This window comes from Podarcis cretensis, assembly GCF_951804945.1.
Source record: "Podarcis cretensis genome assembly, chromosome: 6".
Taxonomy (NCBI): domain Eukaryota; kingdom Metazoa; phylum Chordata; class Lepidosauria; order Squamata; family Lacertidae; genus Podarcis; species Podarcis cretensis.
The window spans coordinates 62,647,282-62,667,417 of NC_137175.1; the positions used below are offsets into that span (position 1 = coordinate 62,647,282).

Sequence of the window (20,136 nt, forward strand, 5' to 3'; positions counted from 1 at the left end):
AACCCCTAAACCAACCTCAGAAATGTGGCTGCCTAGACATTTATTCCTATTTTATACTTGTCCCTGCATTTCTTCCCATATTCTTTCTTCCTGCCAAATTTAACCTTCTGTTGCTATCTGCACAGCTCTCCGGTTTCTAAATACAGTTTTTGAATTCTTAGCTTGTCCTCCAGAGTATGTGCATCCTTCTCAATTTTGTATGGCTGGTTGTTAAAACTGATAGCTTGGGAATATTCCGTGGGAGTATGTGGCATTCCATTTCAAAACAAATGGCATTGCTGGTGAAATGATAAAAAATATGCTGTTTGAAGTGCCCCCCCCTCCTTTGGAGGGGGGTCTACTCCTGACAATAATTGTATATCACAGAAACATTCCCTAAAGCAACATCTGCTGCTGCCTATATTTTCCAGCCTTGGTAATAAAGTTAATATATTTTTCAAATTCATTTATTGTGGTGGATTTAACTTGCAGCAACGCTGTACAAGGATGAACACCCCTGTGAAGGCCTTAAAACAGCCATTACTCATAACACCATGGTTTTAAATTATATATTATAAGTTTATATTAAATTATAAAAGTTAAGCATGCAGGACTAAAAATGCAAGTTGACTTGGAGTTCAGATTTCACTCATGCCTAGCTGTGTATAATATGGTGGAAGTATTACACAGAATAATTAGCCAAATTATGGCTAATGTTAGCCAAAATCTGGATTCTTGCACTGGAAAGAGGAAGAAACCCCCTTTTACCTTAGTGGCTGTGGCAGATATAATGCTGTAATAAAAATACACAAGCGTGTTAAAAATCCATAGAGTAAAAATGTCTAGTCATTGGTGCTGCCAAAATGCTCAGAAATAATAATAATAATTTATTTATTTATATCCCGCCCATCTGGCTGAGCCCCAGCCACTCTGGGTGGCTAAATACCGCCCAAAACATATTTGTCTGATGCTGAAATGCTGATAAAGTTGGTGTCAGGCGGGCCTCTCTGGGGAGAGCATTCCATAGACAAGGAACTACTTCAGGGGAGAAATGTTATTTCATTGTCACCCACTGGATCTCCTTTGCACAAATAGCCTCAGATGACAATCCTAAGGTCTGAAATAATGTCAAAACCAGCACTGCAAATTAGACCCAGAAACAAACTGGCAACCAGTGCTGCTAATCACAGTACACCTTGAGGCTATGGAATTGCATGCTCCATTCAAAGTGAATTTCATCCTCTTTCAACAATATTAACCCTGATTAAAACTTACTGACCAGGTTTCCCCCTTAACAAATACGTGAAAGCATGGTGTGAAGCTGGTTAAAGTTGCCCACTGTGTGGTTATAGTTGTTCTGGGGAAATGTGTGGCTCTGTGAGTGATCTTGTAACACGCTCGGTATTTTGCAACAATGGTGATAGGAAAGGTCACAGTATTTTCATGTCAGTTCTGCATTCTGGACTGTAGTCTCGGAACTTACTTTTTATGTATAAGTATTGATACTGAGATTATGTCTTCCGTTAGGATGCTATTGTAATACATGAAGTGTATGAAGAAGGCGCAGCGGCTAGAGATGGCCGACTTTGGGCTGGTGATCAAATCCTTGAGGTAAGATTCATTATTTAACTCTGCAAATATTTCTTGGTTCCATACAAAACCAATATTTTAAGAGGGAAAACCATGCATTGTACAAGAAACATGGCTGAAATAATCGATTTATTCCTCTAAATAATAATAGATAATGTGCTTTTTATCTACTTCTTCATCTACTTAAAATGTTGAGATCCATACACATCTATTGATCAGATTTCTTTAACATTTGTATTTAAAAAAATACATATGTATATTTATCACATCACAGATATATAAAATACAGGCTAAAACATATGAATGCAAATTATGAACATACTGTAAACATAAATACTAAATATTAGAGAAGAAACATACAAACTTTCATTTAGCGGTATTCATTGCCAAACAACTTTTTCCTTTTCATCAGATATGCAACAGCATTATCACGTTTGATTTAAAAATTTAGACAGTAGGCATTCGTGTCACGAGATGATAAATGATATATCACTTGTCACCATATGTCACAAAATTATTTTTATTTACCATCTTTCTTTTTTATGAGCTGTCAGTTTAACTTTATTTACCCAGCCCATTTTGATTTAAGTATTTAAAATTATTTCTGAACCCTTAAAATCTTGTATCTATTAACTGAAAGCAGAAGCTGTTTTTATCTTCTGTAACTTATCTTCATATCAACTGAAGCTGTGTTTTTACAAGCCACTTTATGAACATTACTGATTTTTCATGTGTCTTGTATTTAGATGTCAGGTAAGGAAGGGTTAAGAAAAAAGTTGGCGTTTGATTGTAGCTTAGAAAAGGAGTCCATTCATGATGGTTCCAGAGTGGATAGAAGTACCTCACTCTCAAGTCAAGAGAAATTCCCAGTCCGCCTATTAGGGCTTCCATGTAAGGAGGTTAGGAAAACATTGAGGGCAGCTTGGGAATTACTCTTAACAGCTCTTTCACCAAATGTTTCTTGTTTTGGCTGCTATTCCTATTTTGGCTGCTATTCTTAAATAACAGCTGTGTATCACAGTAATGTGTCATTAATAGCAGAATGGACATATCAACCAATAGATTGTTACTGGACCATACAGGAAACATGTTTGCAGACCCAGGTGCAAAAAGCACGTGCATGTGGCATGGCGCAGGGCCAGCCAAGGGTAGAAATAAGACACAGGACTTCAGTATTGGATTGAAACTGGCCACAACTTTTATTGATTACAGCTGTAGGTAGGCTTTGACAAAGGCAATGGGTATCAACCAACCCTCCTGCTGGTTGATTAAAAAAACCACTTCGATCGAGAGTCACCCTATGCCATACATCAAATTAGGGTGAACCCATTAGGGCCGTCACCTGGAAGGGTGCTATGGTCCATCAGTGGCCATGTGGACTCCTGGGCAGAAGCACGTTTCCCAGTTCGCTTTAGTGGGGTATACAGTAAGCTCATGATCCAACCTAATGACTTATCTGCCCAACGTTGTGATGATTGCTCTGAGGGAGGCAAAAACCCACAGCCTGGCCAATTGGTCTGCAGGAACAAAATTATTCCCTGGTCCCAAATTCAGTGATTGATTATTCCATAGCAAGGTCCACCCCCACCCCCCGACCTGCTTGTTCAACTTTGGGTGGACTAATCAGAAACAGGGCAGGTGGATGCGAGATCCTGCAATGATCTGAGCAGGGAGGCCTATAACTTACAGTGGTACCTTGACTGTCGAACGTAATCCACTCCGGAAGACCGTTCGACTTCCGAAACGTTCGACAACTGCGGTGCAAAGGGCATTCGGCAAAGTCAATGGAGAAAAAAGAAAAACACACAGCAGAAACTGTTTGACTTCCAGGGTGCGTTCGAAAATGGAAGCAATTACTTTTGGGTTTTTGACGTTCGAAAACCGAAACATTCAGCTTCCGAGACGCTTGAAAACAGAGGTACTACTGTATAATGAATAGGCAAACCTGAGTGAAGCCAGAACTGCTGCAGCAAGCACACCCCTCAGCTCACTATGATTGGCCCATTTAAATCGGTGCACCAAGCGATGTGGCCCTGCGGAGAGGCTCTGGTGTCCCCCAATGGCCACATTGTGCAGAATTTGGCCCCAAGACTGGGCCGTGTCAGACCACAAACCGCCGCTCCCCTGGAGTCTCAGGTATGTGGCCAGTGCATGCCCTGGTGCTTGGTACAGTTTGTGGCCATTAGAACTCATCTAAGAATTCAGTGTACATTCATTTAAGTTTTATTGATTTGCCTTGTCAAAGCCAGGAATATGAGCATGGATGTCTGTATGCACATGAACACGCACACATCCATGATGTACATACACACCCATGCCTCACCCCATACTTTCTGGTTACCGTACTTGTAGGTAGCATGTCTTTTTATTTTTCTCTGAATTCACAAGGTGCGTGTGCATGTGCATATTTTTTTTCACAGTGCATGTTTGCACTGAGATTTTGCAGGTTGTCAGGTGTATGTCTAATTGCTGCAGTCCACATATACTAAAGTCTTCAGCCAACACTGGCCCTCCATCTCTCTATACTGCAGAGAGCAAAATCAGCGCAGGCTGAGCAGGCTTTGTGGCTCATTTTATGATGAAGGCTAAAGTTATTTTTGTATGGAAGAGGTTCAACAATAAAATCAGTTATTGGATATCTGTTGCATATTCTCCACTGTTTCCAAGAGAAATCATATAATCAGTGGCATTGCGGTCCTGGGATGAAAACAGGGGATGAGACACCTGGATAATAACTGGCAACATTTCAAGGTGAAATCAAGTGCTATTCATCTAAAGGAAGCCAACATCCATGTGCCTTATAAAAACAAGGTTCTTAATTTTGCCTGGTGGGCAAGAGGGTGGTGACCGATAGGCCAAAATCTGTTTGGAAATATTTATTTTAAATGCATCAGCAGAAAACTGGTGAATGCATTTTGGTTTATAAAAAGTATAAGCATAATAGTATCAAAGGCACATTATACATGAGTGAATTATTGAGAAAGAAAATACTATTGCATATAATATGAAGCTTACAATATGCAAGATTAAAGTTATCTACAATTTAACCATTGCTGAGGGCTGCAGTGGCCCACCAAAACTCCACTAGTTAAAAATTTACTGCATAATCCCATCTATCCTAACTACATGGCCTTTGAGTTTAAGAGAAGAACATAGCTACCAGTCCAGAGTGAAATTCCAGGAATCAGGCTCCTGGGGGATTTGATGCATGTTACTAGAGATCACTCTGGTGTCCAGGGAAAATCAAACAGAAAATTAGTCCAGGCAAAAACTAAAGAAAATGTTTAAAAATAAAATAGTGGTCCTGACTCTGTTAATTAAACTGAAATGTTTTAACTGTAGCCATTAGTTTTAAGAGCAATTTAAAGTTGCAGTGCTGGTCTGGTGTGCCATCTATTGGAATCTAGAAAAAATATTCTCTTATGATTCAAATTATCGAATTGCCTAAATCTTAACAGAAAAAGAACACTGGTTACAAATTAATGGCTAAACATCTACTTGTATATGAGTTCTAACATATTTACAAAAATGAAGAGCCTTAGCCCTCCAAATCGTAAGCAGATATTAAGTCTACATCGCTCTGCTTTGGTGGCTAGTGTAAAGAGTAATGGGAAATTTGCATTTTCAAGGTGGTCTCAGAATGGTATGTGGACTTTTTAAGGCATCAGCTGGGGTTAAATAGACGAGTCTATTTCTGTCCAGTTTCAGTTTTGCTGACACAGAATCATAGGTCCATTCTGTCCAATTGTGTGGATTTTTAAAAAGAACACACAGCAAGCCTGCATTTAATTTGTATCCATTTTATATGCACTTTCTATGTAATATACACTTTTTCCAATACATTCTCCCCATGAAATATCCATTTTTGTGGACATTCTTTGCACACTGAAACCACATCACAAAATCTAGAGAAGTGCACAATCTAACTGGAAGTTGTGTTCTGATCAGTGACCAAGTTTGGGAATGTTTGAATGGGCCGGTCCACTGTGAAAAGTGGACCAATCAAAACCATCTTCCATCCCTACGACCGTTTTTTTTTTAAGCAAGTAAATCATTGTTGCTTAAATTTATTACCCACCCTGGGACCTTAGGATGAAGGGTGGGTGATTGATGATAATAATTACTCTATGTTTCAAAAAGTAGTCTACTGAATAGACTTCGGACATGCTGAATTTGTACTATAAAATGCTAAGAAAGTTTCCCATAAAACTTGTAAGGGGATGCATGGATGATAGTTATTCCTAATGTATGCTTAAAAATTCTTACTTCATCAGAAACTAAAAATAGATACTATGTATGTTCATGACCAATCATTTTAAAAAAATGGTTCTGCTTCGGATAAGGTAAACATAAAGGTAACTGACCACATTACAGAGTACTCTACAGAGTATTCTACTGTTATAAATTGGGGGAGGGAGCAAGGATCCCCTAAACTCCTGGCTGCTAGATTCTCCCCATAATTCCTGGATTTATTAAAAGTTGGAATTAATCAAGGTTTTATTAAACTGTGCCAAACTCCACTGGATTCATCTTATGCTAATGAGCCAGGCCAGCCTGGGATAGCCAGCTGAGTGTGGGTCATAGGAGGAACAAAGATATTAATGGCTGAGCTATTTACCTATCCAGAAAGCTGTTAGGAGGGTGAAGACTATGCCAGACCAGGAGGGGTGGGGCCCCTCCTCCAGCTGTGTGTTAGTGGGAAGAGACGATGGGGATTTAAAGGATGTAGGATTTCAGTTTGGATGATGTAAGCTAACAGGGAAATGTGAGTTTTGCAAGCTGGGCAGGGGGCAGAGCTCAAGGCGGGCTGTTTTGTTTTATACTGCGGAGAGGTCAGACACAATGTTTGGGATCTGAGGGTGCAGCAGTGGAAAGAACAGGACCCTCTCGGGATATGAATGCTGTGCACTCTCCATCTAAGCACAAGTTGTGTATATGTGTAAATAACCACAGATTCTGCTGTGCCTCATTGTCCAAAAGGAAACACATACCCTGGTGACAGAGTGCCTGGTATTCCTAGATTCTTGCAGCATTTGGAGATCAGGGTGGCATGCGACAATAGTATGCTGGAGGACATCTTCTAACCTTGCTTTTCTACAATTGCAACCTAAAATGAAATAATACAATGAATTGTATTAATCAGTGAACAAGAATGACTAGCATAGACTGGAAGTTCTGGGATTTTGCAGTGGGACTCTTTCAGAACTCCTGGCTACAAGATTTTAAGCATGAAATGCTGCTAAAGTGTTGCTTCCTTTATTCATATGACTTCTTTAACGATAGAAATTGTGATTTGTTCTGAAGTATTACTTTGCTAGACTAATTAAAATCCAATAAGCAAAGAATATAATACACTGCTGTTTTATTCTAGGTTAATGGCATAGACTTGAGGAATGCCAGCCATGAAGATGCTATAACAGCCTTGAGACAGACGCCTCAGAAAGTACAACTGGTTGTGTATAGAGATGAAGCTCATTATAAAGATGAAGAGAATTTGGAAATTTTCCATGTAGACTTACAAAGGAAAATGGGCAGAGGCTTAGGGCTAAGCATTGTCGGGAAACGGTAAGGGTTACACTTAATCATAGCTCTGTGTGCAGAACATTACAGAGTCTTGTTTTCTCTTAAACTGAAAATCCCTCCACAGAATAAGCTGCAAAGATTATGTGCTCTTTCAGAACAGGTGCAATATTTGTAATGGTTTTTACACCTTTAGCTTTTCTACAAGCAGAAGGGTGAAACATGCAATTAGATGCATTATACCTGAATCTGATTTTCCTTTTACATTTAGGAGGACAAACCTAGTACCTGAGAGCTACTGTAGTGTAATGACAGCTGCCAGTCAGAATGTTCCAAAATGTCACCCCAGCTTCCGACTCACGAGGCAACCTTAGGCAAGCTGTTAAGTCTCTCAGCACTCTATCTAAAATATGGAAGTAATAATATTGACCTCTGTATATCGATTTCTGAGAGTACACTGATAGCAAGAATGATTTAGCCACATAAGAAAACCAGTGTTTTCATTTTAAGACCAGTGTGTGGTCTGATGAACAAGCATTAAGAGGAATATCTTAGTCGGTAGACAACATGAGACTCTTAATCTCAGAGCTGTGGGCTCGAGCCTCACATTGAGCAGCAGTGGGTTGGCCTATGTGATGCTTATGGTCCCTTCCAACTCTATAATTCTTCTGTGATTCAAGTAGCTGCTCCTTAAAACTCAAGACAGGATTTGTATTGTGTTGCTTGTCCTGGATAAAGGTAAAGGGACCCGTGACCATTAAGTCCAGTCGTGACTGACTCTGGGGTTGCGGCGCTCATCTCGCTTTATTGGCCGAGGGAGCCGGCGTACAGATTCCGGGTCATGTGGCCAGCATTATTAAGCCGCTTCTGGCGAACCAGAGCAGCGCACGGAAACGTCGTTTACCTTCCCGCCGGAGCGGTACCTATTTATCTACTTGCACTTTGACGTGCTTTCGAATTGCTAGGTTGGCAGGAGCTTGTCCTGGATAGCAATATCTAAATGCCTATATTCCTAGGAATTGTATGTACCTTTTAACAATTATTTATTTGCTTGTTACATTTATATCCCACTGGTTAATAATAATAAAACCCGCAACTGAAAATTACCAGTATACATAGCACATTAAGCAATAGTACAACCATAAAAATCGAATAAGAGCAGATAAAAAGTCTAGAAGGGTGGGGGGGAATATCATTAGATATCTAGACTAAAATGCAGAGCAACAGAGAACATACAATGTGCAAATTGTTTTTAGTAAATATTTTTAGTGGTGCAGCAATACCTGTGCTTCTTTTCAACTGTTAGAAATGGAAGTGGAGTATTTATCTCTGACGTCGTAAAAGGAGGAGCCGCTGACCTTGATGGGAGGCTAATTCAAGGGGATCAGATCTTGTCTGTCAATGGGGAGGATGTAAGGCATGCTTCACAAGAGGTGGTTGCTACAATTCTTAAGGTAAGTGCATAGTGTATTCTTGAGCACTAAATCATGCTTGCAAGGTTTCTGGAAACCGATTTTTTTTATGTTACCATGTGGTTGTGGTTTTGGCAAAAGTATGATTGTTTGCATGGGGGTGGGGGTAATATATCTAGGGGGGAAATTAAAAAGCCACCAGGGTGTAAATGCTGTACTTTTCTTTGCATATCCAAAGTGTGCCCAAGGTCTTGTACAACTAGAGATTGGACGACTGAAAGCTGGATCTTGGCTGTCATCACGGAAGACATCTCAAAACAGTCAGGTTAGTGGCAGATGGTGCATTAATAAGAAATGAGAAGCTGGTGATATAAAACTCAGGATGTGAAGATTTGACCTTGTAATTCTGGAAATTGGTCTTACAACGCAGCTATAGTTGTAAACCAGAGAGTCAAGGTTGTTGTTTCAATATTTTGGGTGACCCATATGTCTGTGTATTAACCATTGGACAATACATCCACCTTAAGAGACAGAAAATGGCTTGGCATTCCATTTCATAATACATGGGCAATTTTACTGTGCACTTGTACTTTTTTTAAATGAAATCAGTAATTGCACCAACAGGCTGCTAACAATAGATTTTGTTTTCACTTTTATCTTGCCCTTCGGTCCACTTGGAGCCACCAATGTGCCTAGCAAGCTTTTCAGCAATAAAATATGTGGGAAACAGTTGAAAAAAGTCATGTATCAACATTATGCAAATAACATGTGCCAATAATAAAGAAAAGGCTGTATTGTATTCTGACTTAAGAGAGCTGGCCAGCAATCGCTAGGATTTTCACAGGAAAGCATGGAGATTGTTAACTAAGTCATTTATCACCAGTTCCTGTTTCCGCTTGCTGTCATTTTCCAGCCTGTGTGCCCTTCTGTCGCAGACACCCAGGTGCCAAGCTCTAATTTTGCTTCACCTGAACTGCTGCACTGCAACCTTCCCAGTCAACATGTGTATTATTCCTTTGCCTTATTCCCTGCTAGTTTGAAGAGAACTCTAGAGAGCTGACAGCTACTGCTAATGAATTCTCCATGCACCCTGAGGAGCACTAATCCAGATTCTGCAGAAATTTCATTAGCACTCTGTGGCCTAAAAATCTGTTTAGCTAGAGGAGGTTTTCGATTTTTTCACACACGAGACTGCACAGCTAAAACTTGGCAGCTGGGCACCAGATTTGGTTGGCAAATGAAATGTTTCAGTGAAATACTCTTGCTGTATTAGAACACATAGGAGTTCTAACCTCTCAAAGCTTTCCTAGAGTTTATTCTGTAAATTCTCTCTTACTTAGTCTAGTTAAGAAGCCAAGCAGAATTGTGTTGTCTGTCTACCATCCAGTCTCTTTGAACCTTTTTTAAACACAGATGTTGGGCATCCATATGTAAAAGAAAAACAAGTGCTTCCATGTGACTTATCTGTTTAACATTTGTGTCAACAGCTGTCTGTGAGAGTTCTTAGTAGCACAATCTGTCAGTGCTTCTGGAAGTTCTCATCCAATGTCATAGTGAGGGGAGCAGGTTGCAGGTGTTATTTATTCATTCTTTAGTGAGACAATGGATGGATACTGGATAAGAAAAGCTCTGGTAACTTCCATTTTGGATTTGGCCTTCCAGAGGACTGGAAGCCTCTGCAGGTACAAAATACAACTTGGTTCCTTCCTTCATCCTTACCGGTTTTGCCTTTGCATTTCAGACAAGCCAACACAGTGTTCATAGCCACTTTCACCCTACATTTGCTCCAGTTATCTCCACTTTACAGAATTTTGTCAGCACTAAGAGGTCGTCTGCTAATTCCTCTCACAGAAACTCAGGTATGGGACAGAACCTGCAAACCAATACAACCCTGTGAATTATGCTGAATGTTCACTGCCATCTTATTCTGTTCATTTATAAAACCTAGTTAGGTATTTACTTCTGTATGTAGCAAGGAAGCAAATCTTAGCAATAACTCCTAAATATGAATTATTCTGTGAAATATGGAGCAGATGATTAGGAGTTTCTAATGTGTTAATTACAGTTTCTCACATTGTATTTGAAGTGGTCCAGGTCCTGTTTTTCCTTTTTTGAGTCCACTTTGTGCAACATATAAAGTTGGCTGTTACCTACTAAGGTTCAGGGCCCAATAAACTACTTAATTTGTAATGGGCAACTGGCATATCCAACTCATTTCTAAATACTGAAGGAAAAGCCCAACCAGACTTTAATTTTTCAGCTATATGGTTCCCCCCAGATATATCTGCAATTAATTCTAGTTATGAACATTTTAGTGTATGTAGTTATGCATTGTAAGGTATTTATTTGGGGTGTTCACTGACCAAAATATTTGCCTATAAGGTAGCAGACTTTATGCACTCTGCAGGAGCTACTATGCTTGCACATTTCACCCATTGTCAAGAAAACCTATAGCTAATTTTTAAGCTCCCCATAGTGATCAGGGCAGAGAGCAAATTCAAACAGACCCCAAACTACATTGGTCAGCTTACAAAGCACTTCAGATTGCTGTTTTCCAAAGCACTGAATTAGGTTCCAAGGCTTGCAATTGCACACCTCTAGTATTTATATCATTTGCAACAAACCTACTAAAGCAAAAGTTAGGCAAAGGACACCCATATTGTATCACCATCTCTAGGCAAAGATATGCAACAGTCACCTTGTGTCTATTGGGGGTATACACTTGAACACACTTCAGTGGATAATGGGTTCCCCACTTCCATGCTCGGTGAATGGCAGGCGCTAAGTCCTTTTCCAGTTGCATAATGTATTTCTTGCTCTGGCATAAACAAGCTTTTCATCAGTGATAATTTTGAAACGGCAACCAGGGACTATAATCTCCTGATGGCATTATCTCTTAATTACAGAAACTAATTGTTCATTTCTTTATTAGTTGGGACAGATATGAGCCCGAGGACTGTGGAAATAACAAGAGTGAGTGGCTTTTCTTACTTTTCAAAGCATTTAGTTCTTATTTTAAGTGAAAGGAGCTACATAAGGTTCTTCCCGTGTGTAAAAGTTAGTCGTGTTTGTTTCTTTAAAAAAACAAACCCAAAACATTTCTAGATTTGTTTCTAAAAAAAAATAAATGTTCAGTTTTTATTTGCAGATTTATTTATTTTTTAATGAGAGGTGATGAACTCACTTTGGGCTGATGGGGACATGGGACCAAAACAGAGTTTGGCCATTTTGCTCACCCATCCTTAGTAAAATTATATTAATACCTACTAGTGGTGTAGTAGTCAGATTGTATAGTTTTATTTGTTGTGGCCTTTGTATGTGATGTATGTGCCATCATCTTTCTGCAGCTTATGTGCATGAGTTGCTACCAAATTAAGGGTTTTGTGGATCAATAGGAGTCTCATATAAAAGAACCAGTGGCTGCCTTTAGGTTGTGTTTTACTTTTCCAAATGAACAGGCTTTCCATACACGCATAAGGATTATATCCTGTACTTAGTTGTTGCTAAATCAATATTGAACGATGCACAGGAAATTGCTAGAAATTTCGCATCACTGTCATGCTTGGTTTTATTTATTACTAAGGCCCATGTCTTAAATGTCTTGAATGATGTCAACACAAATGGTTATGTTGCTAACCTCTCTGTTAAGGGTCCAAATGATGCTCTTGGTATCAGTATAGCTGGGGGCAAAGGAAGCCCATTGGGAGACATTCCAATCTTCATCGCCATGATTCAAGCCAGTGGAGTAGCAGCACGTACACACAAACTAAAAGTAAGTGAAAAAGATAAAATTATCCATATATATTGTCTTTTTTTTCTTGTTGCTGATTTTATTCCTCCCCCCCCCAAGAAAACTGCAAGGGTTATATACTGTTGGATATACTCGGACAGGCATTTCCATTCTATTTCCAACTGTGAAATGTGCTTCTTTCTTCTGATTAGCAAAACCACCTGTGTCAACTACTGTGAGTGATTGCATAACAGTAATAATAGAAAATTGCCTTTCAAATGGACTCTGGTTTCTGGAACCAAGGGTGTGAGTCATGTCATGCAATCTGCCATTTCATCAAAGCAAGGAAGCTGAAAGAACACAAATTGTCTCTATGAATTTACTTAAAACCCATATGGATTGTCTTGTGCTAGATCCACTGTCCTGGTCTGTGCTTCACATTAAACCATAGTTCAAAGCAACCTGTGATGTCATGTGAATAAGCAGTTTGCTGGTGCACACTGGTCAGAAGTTCCCATAGTGTTGCACCCCTGATCCTGCACTGCAGGCACAGCACAGCCAAAGCCTGGCTTGTCATGTCACATGGACCAGGGCTCATGTTTCCTCCAAACAAAACATAAGTATTGTTCTTGGCTTATTGCTTCTGATTTGGCAGTTGGTTTCACTCACATTAAATTATAGTTAGTTTTAAACTCTGGTTTAAGATGATCTGCAAACTGGGCCATTGTGTGTCTTCTATGTACCTTCATCTCTGCCAAACTCTAAGAAATATGATTGCTATTTAACCAAGTATTTGGTGATTGAGCAGCCACTTCAGACACTTAAAATGTGCTCACCACTATGTTATTTGACTTTCCTGATGAAACGTGTGTAGAGAACTTAAAGTGTGACCCAGGACATCCACTGGTACAGCCATAGGTTCAAAGCAATTATTTCTGTCATTGCCACCATGTATGTTTCAGCTTCTGCAATCATAGGAACTCTTTCCAAGTGCCAGCAGCTGTTTTGGCAAACAGCCCAAGCCATGGCAAACAGCCCAAGTCTCCAGGGACCCCACAGAATACACTGGGTGGCAAAGATCCTGAATGTCTTACTTGGCCCTAAATGTTTAGGGTATTCAGTAAAGATATGCATAGAAATAACCTCTTTTTTAAAATAAAAAAAAAGAAATGTCTCCCGTGGAAAGCCGAAGCATGTTTTGATTGCCTGAAATGGCTCCGAGATTTAGTTCCTACTATTTGGTTAATAGTACCATTTTATTTTTGAAGGTAGAATATCTTTGTAGCTTTTGTATCAATATACTTAACCGTAGTGATGTAAAGATGCAAGTATAAGTACCTAAAAACAGCAAGATAAAGATATAAGTGCCTTCTTTCCTGAACTGTTCATGCACTCTCACTGAAAGAAAAAGAGCTTGCAGAGAGGCATTTCAACTGTTTACTATACAGCTCTGGAATTCTTCCCACTCAGAAAACAACAACTTATCCTGGGAACATGGGGAGCCATATTGTGTGCACCACTGGTACTCATATGTACCCTACAGCGATTTCCATGATAGCAGTAGTACTCTACTCCGTACCACATGTCAGGGATGAATTTGTGTATAGGAAGAAGATTGTGTGGGGAAACAAGCTGCCTTTTCACTGTGTGAACTGGCCTCAAGACTGAACTTCATCTGGATCTGCTGTTTGGGTCGACCTGCTTCTTTAGGTGAATGTTAGGACTCTGTGTGGAGGTGATGAGGCCAGTGAATAACTGTCATGCCATTTATGTCACACTTTATTTAAGTGAGACAAATGGAAAATTAAAAAGGCTGTTGCAGAAAATTAATACTAAACCCTATATCTTCAATAGTAAGTATTGGTTCCTATGTACCCCATTGACATCTGTGGTCACAGATATACTATCTACCAGAGATCATGTGATTTCTCTCATGACGCTGCATATTGAAAGAATGTGCTTTTGTGCACCGCATGGATGTGCTTGGACTGCTGTAGGCTTTTGCTACTTAGGATGTGTTTTGGTGTAATTCTCTGCTTTGTTTCTTTTGTCTCTTTGTTTGTGTTCTACTACTTCCAGGAGGAGTGTTTTCTCCTCCCTATGAAAAGTACTCAATGATCAGTGAAAATATAGCAGATCTCTATTGTCTTTCTATAACCAGGAAACATGAGTATGCAGAGCCAGAACTTGCAAGAAACGTTGAGCTTTCTTCCAATTTTCCTTAATGCCAGCAATTTTTCTGTAGCTATTGTACTTTTTTTTCCTTCCCCCTTTTAGGTTGGCGATCGGATTGTCAGTATTAATGGGCAGCCTTTGGATGGGCTGTCTCACGCTGATGCAGTTAATCTGTTGAAGAATGCTTTCGGGAGCATTATCCTGCAGGTATGGTGATAAATTGAACATGTGGCTGCACAAGGATAGATAAATGGTGTTTTTAAAGAAAAGGCTGAGCATCAGTGGCACAAGGCATCACAGCACGGCAAGGCTCTTGCTGATTTGAATTATGCAAGATGAAAGCAAGAAATTATTTCATTCTAGAGTGCTTTATTCTTTTTTTTTAAATAATATTTATTGAGAGTTTAAAGATTACAAAAAGAAAGAAAGAAAATTAAAACAAATCAATATAATACAATACAAAAACAAAAACACTACGTAAAACATTGAATTAACAAAACAAAACAAAAACAATTAAAAACACTTCCAATATTTTCAATCTTAACTTTCATTCACTTGTTTCATTGACTTCCTCACACCTCCCTTTTTGTATTCCACTTCAATTAACTGTTTCAGCAATTCCTTTCCATCTTCCTCTGTTTTCTGTCCTGTAATTAATCTTAACATATTCTAACCTTATTTTTTTCCCTTTAATACATTAACAATCTATCTGTACCTAGTTCCTTATAACATTTCTGCCAAAGCCATATAGAGTGCTTTATTCTTGTCCATACACATTGAGAACATGATCCTATAAAACTGTGAGGGGGAGAGGGAACGACTTCTTGATGTACATGAAAAATCATCTAGGCTTTCAGTTTGTCACTTTTGAAACAAAAACAAATTCCCCCCTCTTGCTACATAGGTTTGATGGAGCTGCCCCTCATGTTAACCTCCTCAAAGCAGGAGGGGGCACAAGAAATAGCATTGCTTCTTTTGTACCGCTATATATGGCTGGTTATCAACCAAGTGGTAGTACTTGGATAGTACAATTGATCTTTCGTCTTAATTTGGCAGGAGGAAGGGAAAAGGTGTTTGTGTTTGTATGGGAAAGCATTTATTTTCTTAGCAGAGCTAATGAACATGCTTACAGCTGATATATATATATATATATATATATATATATATATATATGGGCATGCTCTTAATAAAACCAAACTTTTTTCATAGGGTTGCCTTGATAAAGGGGTGGGGTCATACACATTGCCCTAAGGAAGAAAATAATGGGGCAGGGAGTTAAACGCTTTTAAATACCACGCTACCCCCCACTCCTGGATTTAAGCAATTCACACAAGCGCTCATTCTCAGCAATAACCCATATGGGGCCAGAACCATAAATGTTATGAATGCATAGCAAACAGAAGAAAGGCAAATTTCTAATGCACTGGTGCCACTCCACAAGAAAGAGGAATGCAAAACCACAAATTCCAGGAGGAATATAAATGGGGATTTAAAAACATCCCTCATCTGCCCCTGTTCTAGCTCTTGTCTTATCTGTAAATGCCTTCGCTAGTGCAATAAATGGTAAACTGACAAAATTAAAGCTGCTATCTGAGGTTGTTAGACTCACTCCATATAGTGAATGCTGCCATGATTGTAGCCAAAATGGGGCCCTCTGGAGAATGCGATCTATCAGGATTCTCAGGGAAACCCAAATGTTTGCAGAACTTTACAGAATCTTTTTTTAAAAAAATGTAAGGGGCAAAACTCCATTTAAGAAAAGAGCCCAAAGAGGGTTTGGGGGAGCATATCTGCTTTATGTAGATTTTGTTGAAATTAGTCTGATAAGGTAAGGCCTGCCTGTGCTCAGGGCAATAGGTTCTAATGATAGTAACAGGTGCTAAGCAAGATTTTAAAATACTGAAACTTGGCAAATTAACAAAAATAATTTTGTTAGATAGAGCCAATCTAATGCAACTGAGGTTACCATTATCATCACATGAACAAACCCAGAATAAAAATCCCAGCCGAAGTTGGATGGTGAACTTTATGAGCAGATGCCATAGTTGTTAATAAACAGTGAAGTGACATTTGTTTGCATCTTTGAAAGTTAATAGAAAATAGCACTGACATGAGCTGGGCATATGACCATATAATGCTGTCACTCCAGAAGTATTGTGATTATACCTACACTGTCCCCAAAATGAGAACAGTATTATTTTAAAATGGAAGGAAACCAGATTCTATGGGGATACAAGATTAAATATACTTGCTCATGACATGTCTGTTACTCATTACATGTCTGTTATATCAACACTTCCAGAAAAGCAGATTGTTCAGTTATTCATCTTTTAAAAGGCTACCTCTCCCCCCTGCAGTATGGTTCTTATTTAATAATAATTGACCTACAAAAATAATACAATGCACATATTTTAATTGTTTGTTATTTATTCACTTTCAATTTTTGCATTAAAATTAAAATTTCTACCAAAAAAAATCTTTTTTTGTAGAAAAGACATTTAAGAGTCATTGTGCAACTTGTCTTGTTTACGTTCCTGTATCCAAACAGATCAGCAAAAAAAATGGATGTGATGAATGGGAAATTGTTATATTTCATTTTAAATAACTGTACTTCTCATTTGCCCATTGATGAATTCGCACCACAGAAGTGAACTCATCCTATCAATTTGATAATCATGAGTGACACGTCATTAAGTAATTCTATTATCTGCTAAACCACCTCATAGTCACTGGCTATGAAAGGTCAGATAATTGTATCCACTAGTGTGGAAAGCTTTATAGTCGATATGTCCTGGGGTAGGATGGCAAAGGAGTTTGTTAATGCTGTTTGCAAATGGGAGATTAGGATCCTGGGGGAATATTTCATCCCTCCTCGCTGTCTGGATGCTGCTAGTTAATTTAATCAGCTGTCTGCAGGTGTAGTAATGAGATAAGGGGAAGCTTTTTGCAAGGTTGTTGAACTTTGATATGCTCTTACTGCCAGCCACAGATGGGTGAATATAGATATGTCCTCCTGCCAAGTTTTGCTGTTGTTTTTAACCACAAAGCACGAGCATTTTAGCTGTTTTCCCATCCTACTGGAAAATTATAGTATTATTCTGCCTTATGAGTAAGACAGAACAAGCATATAAAATATTATCTGCTGTTTAATCAATACGCTGTGATTCTGAAATCTGGACCATTTATTTTAAGAACACTGAGGGTTAGGATATCAAAACTGGACCATGCCACTAGATTTCTTCTCTTATGTGAACCAACTTCACTCAGAGGAGAAAGTAGCCTTTTATTAGCTGACTCAGTAATACATTAATTGGGTGAAAAGACATGCTGGCTTCTTTTAGAGATAGGCATGTTTCACCATTCTTGCATTAGGTAATCTTATAAATGAACCAACCTATTACCCCCCAGTTGGTAAGTAGCTCAATTTATGGCCAGTCCAATCCAAGTTTTCATGGAAGCAGCTTTCAGCAAAACAACACAGATGTAAAAGAATAAAATTTGGAGGGGATGCAAAGAAAACCCCCACAGAGGACTTTTGGCCAAGACAATCTCCTGTAGGAGTGGTCATTTGACACTCAGCTCCCTGTGGCCGGATAATTTTCTAACGCTGTTCCTCTTCTTGGAGGTAAGCATTATTGAGCCCCTTCTTGATTCGCTAATCTTTGTGTCCAAAAATAGCATGTGCAAAAAGCTTAATGCGTTCTTGCAATGAATACAGGTAAGGCAAAAGGGGTAGGAGTTTAATATGTTCATCTACTTGCTTTCCAAGTCTAGAAGAAAGTAAGCATCATACATGTGTGCATTTATACAGGCTGCAGTCCTATAGATGCTTAACTGGAAGTAAATCTCATTTAATTCGGGGGATTTACTTCTGGGCAAATATACCTTCTTTTCTTTTGAAAAGCTGAATAGGGGTAGATCTTGACACAACAAAAAGTGTTTCTGGAAAACGTGTTGTAAACTTTCATAATGGGAAATCACGTTGGCTAACGGTGGGACTCCACAGCGCCATCTGGTGTCACAGTGTTATAACGCTTTTTCTTTACTAATGTAGCTGAGTCCCAGGTTATATAAATGGCTTTCATTAGCCTTCTCTCTAGGCACAAATGATGTCTTTATCCACTTAGCTTTAACAATGCTACAGTCTTGAGTGCTTCCACAATTCACTCATCAGTTAAAGTTCCCTTTTAATTAGGAAAAGTGGCTTTCTAAGAATACAGAATTTGCTGCTTGATAATATGCTAGGTAAGATATATGTATAGATTTGCCACTTTCACTTTGTCTTGCAGGTTGTAGCTGACACCAACATCAGTGCCATCGCCAGCCAGCTAGAGAGCATGACTGCTAGCACTAATTTTAGCCCACCTACAGAAAACCATCCTGAAGACCCTGAGTAAGTATGCATGTTGTGCTGATACTTAAGTTTTCTAGAGGAAGCAAAACATTGCTCTGAAGAAGTTGAGAATGCTCTCAGTTTAATGGCATTGATATTTGGACTTGCGATCAGTTTTAACAAATTACTTTGGACTTTGAACATGCATTATAATTTGTCCCTTGTTTTCTATAGCTAAAAGGCTTTTAAGTTGCCATAACAATCTGAGCTTCCATAACTCCAAAATTTTGAATTCCATGCTGTTGTCAAAAATTGCCATTAGTTAGGTGCAGCAGATGGTATGGCTACTAGTGAAGCCAGCTGAATGGTTTAGCTGGGGTGATTTCATTATGGTATGTTGAGTATTTGAGGTGGTGTTGTCTAGATCTTGGTTCTTCCCCATGTTGTCTGAAATAATAGAGATGCATATAAATGGATTGTAGAGGGGGATGGATTGTAGCTTAATACACATTGTTAGATTTTCCAAATTCGGTGGGATGAAAGATTTATCCTGCAATCTATACCATCTTACTTGGAAGTAATCAAACTTAGTGGGGCTTACATTTGAATAGGCATGTGCAGTATCAGTCTTCATGCATAAATCTAATAGACTATCACACCAAGGGCAGATGATTCTTTTCTCTGTAGTCAAGATCCACAAATGCACTGGAATTTTCCTTGTAAACTGCCACCCTGTCCATTTGATTGAAATACTTAGGGAGTCCAAGTGTGTTTTATAAGCTGGTCTCCGACTGTAATAAATTATCTATTCTATTCTATTCTATTTAGGGAGTCTTTTTCCTTAATGTACCTCTTGCCTTATGCATCTTACTTTTGCTGCTTCCTTGTGACATCTTTCAATCTGAATAATGTCAGGGTTGTATTTATCCAGTGATTCTGAATAAGCATTGCACAAAGAAGAATTTTTCATACATGTGATCTCACATTTTCTAGACCTTGTGAAAGGAGAGGAGGGGAGGAGTATATCAGCAAGAGAAAGAGAAAATCAGTGGGGTTTCCAGTGGCCTTGCAGGGAGAGGGGTTGGACCTCAGTCTCCTACCTTGCTTCTTGCCCTTCTTCATGACTAAAGGAAGCCCTATAAATTAGGCATATAAGCAACTCTGCAATTTCCTACATGGTATGGGTTGTACCATACTCCTTTTCTTAGTATAGACTTTGGGTAGGGTCGCTGCTCTTTTTAGAACTTGGGTAGGGAGCATCCTGCCTGTATGTCAGTAGACCCAATGGTACATCCCATCTCTATTATTTTAGGAACAAGGGTTAGATATGCTTTTGTTGTTCAAGAGCACCTGCTGAAATGCTTGGCTGTCCTCAGCCTCTTCCCTTGACAGATTAT

The 20,136-nt window shown here is 39.0% G+C and overlaps 1 protein-coding gene across 7 annotated transcripts in view; it reads left to right on the forward strand.

Moving 5' to 3' along the window:
• PATJ (PATJ crumbs cell polarity complex component) overlaps window positions 1-20,136 on the forward strand; it is a 159,397-nt gene that overhangs the window by 131,760 nt on the left and 7,501 nt on the right. For all 7 annotated transcript variants that reach the window (XM_079982093.1, XM_079982091.1, XM_079982090.1 and 4 more), the window contains 9 exons: window positions 1,507-1,590; window positions 6,941-7,134; window positions 8,396-8,543; window positions 8,740-8,826; window positions 10,243-10,360; window positions 11,434-11,474; window positions 12,151-12,273; window positions 14,509-14,613; window positions 18,696-18,799. In XM_079982093.1, the coding sequence (XP_079838219.1) occupies window positions 1,507-1,590; window positions 6,941-7,134; window positions 8,396-8,543; window positions 8,740-8,826; window positions 10,243-10,360; window positions 11,434-11,474; window positions 12,151-12,273; window positions 14,509-14,613; window positions 18,696-18,799 (1,004 nt within the window). The remainder of the gene's footprint in view (window positions 1-1,506; window positions 1,591-6,940; window positions 7,135-8,395; window positions 8,544-8,739; window positions 8,827-10,242; window positions 10,361-11,433; window positions 11,475-12,150; window positions 12,274-14,508; window positions 14,614-18,695; window positions 18,800-20,136) is intronic.